This window comes from Etheostoma spectabile, chromosome 6 (assembly GCF_008692095.1).
Source record: "Etheostoma spectabile isolate EspeVRDwgs_2016 chromosome 6, UIUC_Espe_1.0, whole genome shotgun sequence".
NCBI lineage: Eukaryota > Metazoa > Chordata > Actinopteri > Perciformes > Percidae > Etheostoma > Etheostoma spectabile.
In genome coordinates this window covers 22492045-22500494 of record NC_045738.1, presented here as the reverse complement: position 1 = coordinate 22500494, position 8450 = coordinate 22492045, and the positions used below count along the sequence as shown (strand labels likewise).

Below are 8450 nucleotides of genomic sequence, written 5' to 3'. Positions count from 1 at the left end.
TTTAAAAAGGCTGTGTGAAATGTATATGGATATTAACCAACTCCAAGAATCCTACTGGAGAGACTTTACCTGGAAAGTAGGATAGACTACAATATTATTGATTTATTCAAAAATGCAAATTGAATGTAGGATCTTCTTTTTCTGTCCAGAACTAAAAACCTACTTGCAATCAGTTATAGCTGTCATTTGAAAGACTTTGAATTAAATAAGCAGTATGTAATATTTAAGGCATAACACCACCTTAACTGTGGACAGAGACCGATAGGCTACACACAGAGGATCCTCAGACTTACTGTGAGAAAACACACAGTATGACAAGGGGTAAGAACTCCTAGTCTAATAATATTAATATTCCACATTCAGGAATGGGAGAGAATTACTTACAGAATTATGAATCATGTATCTAAATATAAAGCGCCATGGGATAAATGGTTAGGTTATGGAGCCCACCATTAAATAAACATAAAGGGTTACATCATTAGACATGGGCAGACACAGAAATTACATATTTGTGGTGAAGGTACTTAAAATATTTTTGTTTAAAAAATGAATATATAACTATATACACACACAGTAGTTACTCTTTTTTTATTTGGCTTTCTTCATTCTTTTCTGTTGCAGCTTATACAAAGATTTAAGACACTATGTAAATAAGAAATATTATCTCTTACAATAAAATACAATAACATTAAATTTATCATTTTTAATTATTCAATAGTTAATATCTGAGTGGACTGGATCGTGGAAAGATAAACATGAAGACGAGTTAGCTGCATTGTGAGTGTGTTTTATTGCACAGTGAACAGTAATCCTCATCTAATATGAATATTTCCTCTCAGCGTATGAAAAACACTAGAGGATATGTCAATAGTACTACAAATACATACTGAAACTCAGTCAGTCTGTCTACTTTAACATTTCAGCTTTTTGCTTGCAGTTTTCAACATCCTCGTGGGTGATTTTGTAGTTCCCAGTGGGTTGAATAAAGTTCTCTACCTTTCTGACACTCTGTTTGACACTGATGTGTTTCACCACGTAGAACAGCTTCTATCTCTGTCAAAGGTTAGTCCTAGCTGACATAGGAGAGGGATGTTTTTATTATATGTAGTGATTAAAAATGCATTCATGTTTTTCTTGCTTCCCTGAAGTTACTTTGGGCTCCCCGTTCTGCTTGATGAAGGCCTGATGAAACAAAACACAAAGCCTTTTATGTTTAAGGCCATTAACACTCTCCTACTGTAGATTTCTACTCAGTTTATTACACTGGCAAGACACACACATGATAGCCTGTTGAGCAAACACACTGAGGAAAGTCTGAGGTGCAGAAAACCAGTGACTGGCCAAACAGCAGTGTTCACAAATACTGCTGGTTATATATATATATATATATATAGTTTTAAGCTGGCCTGACGGGGTCATGCTCAGATTCTAGTCAGAATATGAGTCTGATGCTGCTCCATTGAGCAGGAAAGAAAATGCCTCTCTACTCAATGCAGAGGCATACACAGGTGGACCTGCAACCAATCAGAGCGACGGAGTATGTGACGTATGTTGAACTTTTGCCAAATCCCATAGGAAGGACGGGGAAAACATGTTTCCAATCGACAACTGCTTTGATCGCAGTTCTCTGTTCCTCTTTTAAAATTACAGACGCGATGGCGAAAATCTACACATCTCAGTTCTCCAGCGGCAGCCATCTTTGTTGTAAACTAATTTAACCCAACTCAAACTGTTGATCATCTGTCCATCATTGTATGGCAATGACAATTTGATTGGTCCAAACAGCTCTGGTTGGAGCATAGTTGCTCCACAACGGATCATGTCCAGACCGAACTTCCCCGACCTCAAATGTTGTGGGCGGGGCTAAGTTCGGGTGGCATCCAGGCTAGTTTTTAAGCAGCTTGAAATGTGAAACAATATACATGTGGCAAATTATGTATTAAGTTAGTTATTTAGACAGGGGCCAAGTGGGGGGCTGACATCTGGGACTACAGCCCGAGATTTTTAAAAAGCCCCAAATCTTCTAGGTTTTTAAAATAACTTCAACTTTGTGTCCTTTTCCCTTGGTCTCTCTGATTGAACCGGCAAATCAACGAAGAAAACGTTTTATTACTGTAGTAATGTCACCATTAATTCAGTTTACTCTATGCAAAAACATTTTTTTAAAAAGCTAAGATACAAAATACGATGGAGGCTCTCCAGGATGATTGCTTTCCTTGGCAATTATCACATTTTTTACCAAACAATGCACAGATTCATTCTATGATCAAATATTGTGAAAAATAGTGCACATGGCTGGAGTAAATGGAGCAAGCCCCGCATGTTTACAAGAGCCTGGCTCTGTCCCTGCTCTTAGACTAGTATGTTTTCCATATTTAGGTAGCAATCCTTTCTCAACCTTCTAAATTACATTCAGACTCAATATTGATATAGTTGAAGGAGTTGATGCAATTTAATTTCCCTGGAATTGTACCTTGTGTGATTTCATGTGACAAATAAAAAAAAATCACGGATTGATCGAATATTACCTATGGTATTGAATCTATACTACACACAAAGGCGTATACGTATACGATATTAAATAAGACAACAGAGATGGTTGTGCAAAACTAAACAAGTCTCCAACAGTCTTACCTCCATTTCCTCCAAGGAGGCGGAACCTTCCTCCACTTTCTTTCCAATGCCATGGCTGTAGCTTGAGTATCGCTCCTGTTTGAATCACACATAATAAGTCAGAGACCTGCTGCTAAAGTCTATATATTCTATCTTTTCCTCATGATGAACCTAACTTTTAACAATCAATGCTCTGTTTCAAGACTACTTACGCCCTGTCTTTTGTGGTCTATGGTCTCTCCGGTCCCTTGTCTGTCTTAAATGCTCTACCTTGAGTAGTAATTGCACTTTATGTAGAAGCTATAATGTGTGTGCACTAAATGTGTCTCAAATGTCCTTTTTTACACAATATATTTTAAATGCAACTCCTCTTGATGCATAGTGAAATGTTATGTCTCACTGTATACAGTGTATATGGTTGAAATGACAATAAAACCCACTTGACTTGACGTCTCCCAATAATACTGTACCTGAAAATTAAAGTCTATTTAAACAGGGATTTTCTGTGAGCTGCACACATACCTTCACCATACCAGCGATTAGCCCATCTTCAATGATGCAAACAGCATTTCTGAGTCCTCTTGCAAAGGAGTCCATGGCTCCGATGTGAGCTATGAACAGGTCCTCCAGGTCTGTGGACTCCCGGCGCACCTTAGCATCAAAGTTCAGGCCTCCTGGCTGCAGACCACCTTGTTCAACGATGGTCTGGAAGAGATTAATTAGACACTAAAGAATCACTAGGTAGGGACCTAGTATCACTGATCTGATCTACACTCATCACAGGGCAGGGTGTAATAAACACTAAAGCTGCACTAATCAAGTACATAAGGAGCTGGGTCCAGGCTAGTTAATGATAGCCAGACAGATTATTTTAAAGGGATTAAGGGGAATTGGTTTCTAAAGCACTGAATGGTTTAGGGCCAAAAGACAAGTCTCTCAGGTCATCTGCTTTCTGTCCCTAGAGTCAGAACTACAAAGGAAGAAGCAGCGTTCCAATGTACCACATATCTGGAACAAACTCCCAGAAAATTGCAGCAACTCAGTTTTTTTTTTTTTTTTTTTTTTAAATCAATGCTGAAAACATTTCTTGCTGACTTTTATTAATTGTTAATATTTTAACACTACAACTTTTATTCTTGTATTTTATACCTGTCCTATTTTATTTTAGCGGTTTTTATAGTCTCATTATTATTATTATTATTATTATTATTATGTTTTAAATGGTCTTTCATTTTTTATTTAAAGCACTTTACCTTGCTATCCTGGCTCCGCCCTACTGCATACTTCCGCTCAATTTTCATTTTCCTTCAGTACTCGCGGTAAATTCGTTATATGGTTTTCAATGGCCAAATATTTGCCGGTCCAATCCGCGAACAGAGGGAGTGGCTGAGAACGATGACGTTGAGGTTCTTTGTGAGTCACGTACTTATGGCGGTGGAGAAAGATGAAGCCATTGGGTCCGTTAAGGCAACGCTGCCGAATATCCAGAAGTGAAAGCCTGCGCAAGAACTATCTTTTGTTTTGTTGGTGGCCGTGATGTTGTGGCCCTCCTTCCAAAGGGGTTCGGGAAAAGTTTGATTTTCCAGCTTGATCCGTTAGTGGTGAAGGAGTTGGCTAAGGCTAACGCTAGCGATGCTAACGTTAGTGATTGGTTATGGCAGATCCAGAGTGACTGTACCCGCCTCAAGGAAGTTAACACTTGTTAATGGAGAGTGGCCAGACTCTCTGTACACATTCAGGTAGGACCAGGCAAATGGATCAGAGTCTGGTAGGACAGGGCTAATGGACCAAAGTCTGGTAGGACAGGGCTAATGGACCAGAGTCTAGTAGGACAGGGCTAATGGACCAGAGTCTAGTGGGACAGGGCTAATGGACCAGAGTCTGGTAGGACCAGGCTAATGGACCAGAGTCTGGTAGGACCAAGCTAATGGACCAGAGTCTAGTAGGACCAGGCTATTACCTTGCTGCTTGAAATGTGCTATGCAAATAAAGCAGTAATGCCTTGCCTAACACATTTACCATATCAACTTTATACGGTGATAATAATGTTGCTTGCATAGCTTGTTACACTGCCCCCATGTGGCCCAAAAAACGACACCGCTTTATCTTATCAACCTTAGCTAAGTACATTAGTATTTGTAGCAATTTATGTTTTTTTCTTTGTTTATTTGACAAATGTTCTTATTGTTGTTATTAATATTATTATTGTTATTTTGCTGTCTTTATACTGTCTTTTTTATCTATTTTTTATTTCTTTTTCTTGCTAAAACCGCTGCTAGAACTTTCAATTTCCTCGCAGGAGTCATCCCAAAAGGATCAAAAAAGAGAAGTCTAAGTCTCTAAGTCTAAGTCTATTGCCAGCTAAAACTAATATGTATTCTTACCCAACAGTGTTTGAGCAATGTCCCCTTATAACATCAAAACCTAACATATTTGGCTATAAACTCCTGTTTCATTTTAAGATAAAGAAATGAGGTCACCTTCATGACCAAGGTGGTGTTCCTGATGTCCATGGGGAACTGGTCTGTGTCCCAGCCCAGGTCTGGAGAGCCAGTGTTTGAGTCAACTGAACCCAGCATGCCAAAGCTGTCCACCAACAGGCAAAGATGACACAGAAAGTAATACTCACAGTGTTCAAGATGCTGTGTGGTTGTGTTAAAGGGGCGCTATGCCGTTTGGCCATTTCTTCGATGTTTTCTTGCTTTTTACTCGCTCAGCCTAGACGATAGTGTGAAAAACTCCATCGCTACCTTGTTAGCCGGTTCCTGAATGGGCGAATGTGTGCAGTGCCGTGAAGCAATTTGTTACATCTCTAGATCACAATGTGCGATTATGCGAATGTTGCAAGGGTGGATTTCCGATCGCAGGTGCTAGGTGGGGACAAGACAACCACCATTCAACTCAAAAAAGTCAAGTAACCATTCCAATGACTCCAAAGCTGCTCAGTTATGGTAAATTGATCTAAAAAAACGACATAGTTCCCCTTTAAAATTGTGATGCAGTAACAGCAGTAAGCAAAATGCCTCACGCAGAAGCCATGACAACATCATGTTCGTATGAGTGTCCTGCCAGGGTGGTGTGGTTGGGCTCGATGTTCAACTTAAAGTGATTCTCCAGACCATAATGCTTAAGGAATCCTATGACACTCATTGCATCTGTAGAAGAAACACATGTGACATATAATCTGCATCATTAAGACTGTGAGATTACAAACCATTATTGGTTTACCTTACCATAGTCATACTGGTGCTTGCAGGGCTCCTTAGGCTTAGGTTCAATAAGAAACTGACACTTCAACCCAATCTTCTCCTTGTACTCTGGTGACAAATACAGACATGAAATTGAAAGTGTGCCACATCCTGACCCAAACTGATATGGAATTAAACCCATTTTCATGTCATAGATTCCGTATAATATCGTTCAACAATTTTCAATACACGTACCAACACCACTCCCATGACGTTGCTACGTGTTCCTAAACAATACCAACTTTATAAAAGAAATTACAATATTACGGCAAAAACCTTTTTACTTATTTCTTAGCTCCAACTATGTGAGCCATCTTTGTGTAACGTAGAGTTTTTCCTGGAAGATTTACTCCTTTATTTATTAAAATTGGGTATTGAAAGACAAGGCATTTTTCAATACTAATAAAAAGTATTTAATTCGGTACCCAGCCCTTTATAGAAATAGAATTGCTGAATTATCAACTGGAAAATACCAGACATACATTTATGATACAGGATCCCAGGTTTGTCTTTATAGTCAGATCAGATCAGTCCCAAAATGGTGGCGGCAAAGACACATCTCAAAAGCCAGAGGTGATATTTACGTATATACAGTATTTCTATGTAGTCACGTGCACACTTACTGACAGCCATTTTGAAGAAGTTGGCCATGTGCTTCAGTTCAGCAGCAACATCAGTATTGTGCAATGAAAGGAAACCTTCCCTTCCTCCCCAAAACACTGTCAAGACAAATATAAAATGATGTAGCAACGTTGCTGCATTGGAGAAGCGTATTGACATTTTAGGCACCATCAAGTCACTCATACCAAAATTTTCTGCACCCAGCTTCTTGGCAGTATCAAGCCCCTTCTTAACCTGAGCGCCGGCGTAGGCCAGAACATGACAGTCAGGGTTGGTGGCTGCCCCATTCATGTACCTGTCACATGAATCAAATATATAATGATGTTTTTACAGGCTAAATGAGCTAATCCCTAGCATTTGACTGTCATCACCTGAATTAAACACTGACCTTGGGTGGGCAAAGAGATTGCAGGTGACCCACAGCACCTTGATTCCAGTCTGGTTCTGCAGCTGGAGAGCCAGGTCTGTTATTTCATCCAGATTCCTGTTGGACTCCTCCAGAGTGGAGCCCTCAGGAGCCATATCCCTGTAGAAAACAGAGGACGGACATTGTTCAGAAAACTGCAATACACAATAAACATCAAATACTTCTTCTTGTTCTTCTTGTTCTCAGATTTCATTACTTAAATACTCTTAAATTAACGTATTGCTGCAATTCTTTACAAGAGAGGTGGACAAAGGAGGATTTAAAGCTTGGACTGTATGGCATAACTTTAAACGCGCCAGTGAGCACATCTTGCTGGTACTAGATAGATTAGGGCGGCTGTGGCTCAGTGGTAGAGCGGTGCCTGCCAATTGGAAGGTTGGTGGTTCGATCCCCGCCCCTGCAGTCATTGTCGAAGTGTCCTTGGGCAAGACACTGAACCCCGAATTGCCCCCGGTGCTGCGCATCGGAGTGTGAATGTGTATGAATGTTTATCTGATGAGCAGGTGGTACCTTGTACGGCAGCCCTGGCCACAGTGTATGAATGTGTGTGAATGGTGAATGTTTCCTGTAGATGTAAAAGTGCTTTGAGCAGTTGTTAAGACTGGAAAAGCGCTATATAAATACAGCACATTTACATTAAACTAACAATTATTTTCATCGTAGATTAATTGGTTGATTGTTTTCTCGATTAATGGATTAGTTGTTTGGTATATAAATATGTCAGAGGATGGTGAAGAATGTAGATCAGTGTTTTCAAAGCCCAAGATGACGTCCTCAAATGTCTTGTTTTTTCAGTTAACTGTCATAGGAGTGAAGAAACTAGAAAATAATTACATTTAAGAAAGCTGGAATCCTTGAATTTTGACTTTTTTCTCTTAAAAAATTACTCAAACTGATTATCAATTATCAAATCAATTGGCACTTATTTAATACTAAGTAATCACTATCTTTGCAGCTCTGAGATATATAAACTAATAAGCTATTTGAACCATAATTCACCTACCGGTACATGTAAAGTACAGGTTGTTTGATTATGCAAGCCCAGATAAACAGAATAAAGAAAGATGTTGAGACCATAGAAATAAACAAGAGTAAAACAAACAACAGGGCTGCGCTTTGTCACTAATCCTGTTTGTAGTATTTATGGACAGGATATCGAGGCGTAGTCCGGGTGGGGACAGGTTGCAGTTCGGCTGGGGATCTCATCGCTGCTTTTTGTGGATGATGTGGTCATGATGGCATCATCGGCCTTCGACCTTCAGCACTCACTGAATCGGTTTGCTGCCGAGGATGAGGATCAGCACCTCTAAATCTGAGGCCATGGTTCTCAGCAGAAAACCGATGGGGTGCTTTCTTCAGGTAGGGAATGAGTCTTTACCCCAAGGGAAGGAGGTTAAATACCTTGGGATCTTGTTTGCGAGTGAGGAGACAATGGAGCATGAGAGTGGTCGGAAAATCGGCGCAGTAGGTGCAGTAAAACATTCAATTTATTGCACCGTTGTGACGAAAAGAAAGCTGAGCCAGAAGGCAAAGCTCTCGAT

General features: G+C 39.8%; 1 protein-coding gene across 1 annotated transcript in view; it reads right to left on the bottom strand.

Annotated features, from left to right (window-relative positions):
* Positions 1-569: 569 nt before the first annotated feature.
* The window catches only part of LOC116690670 (xylose isomerase), an 11520-nt gene continuing 3639 nt past the window's right edge, over positions 570-8450 (bottom strand). The window contains exons 6-14 of the mRNA XM_032517772.1: positions 6871-7008; positions 6668-6777; positions 6485-6580; positions 5847-5930; positions 5642-5768; positions 5094-5199; positions 3136-3318; positions 2635-2709; positions 570-1182 (exon numbers count right to left, since the gene is read on the bottom strand). Coding sequence (XP_032373663.1) covers positions 1099-1182; positions 2635-2709; positions 3136-3318; positions 5094-5199; positions 5642-5768; positions 5847-5930; positions 6485-6580; positions 6668-6777; positions 6871-7008 — 1003 coding nt within the window. The 3' untranslated portion in view covers positions 570-1098. The remainder of the gene's footprint in view (positions 1183-2634; positions 2710-3135; positions 3319-5093; positions 5200-5641; positions 5769-5846; positions 5931-6484; positions 6581-6667; positions 6778-6870; positions 7009-8450) is intronic.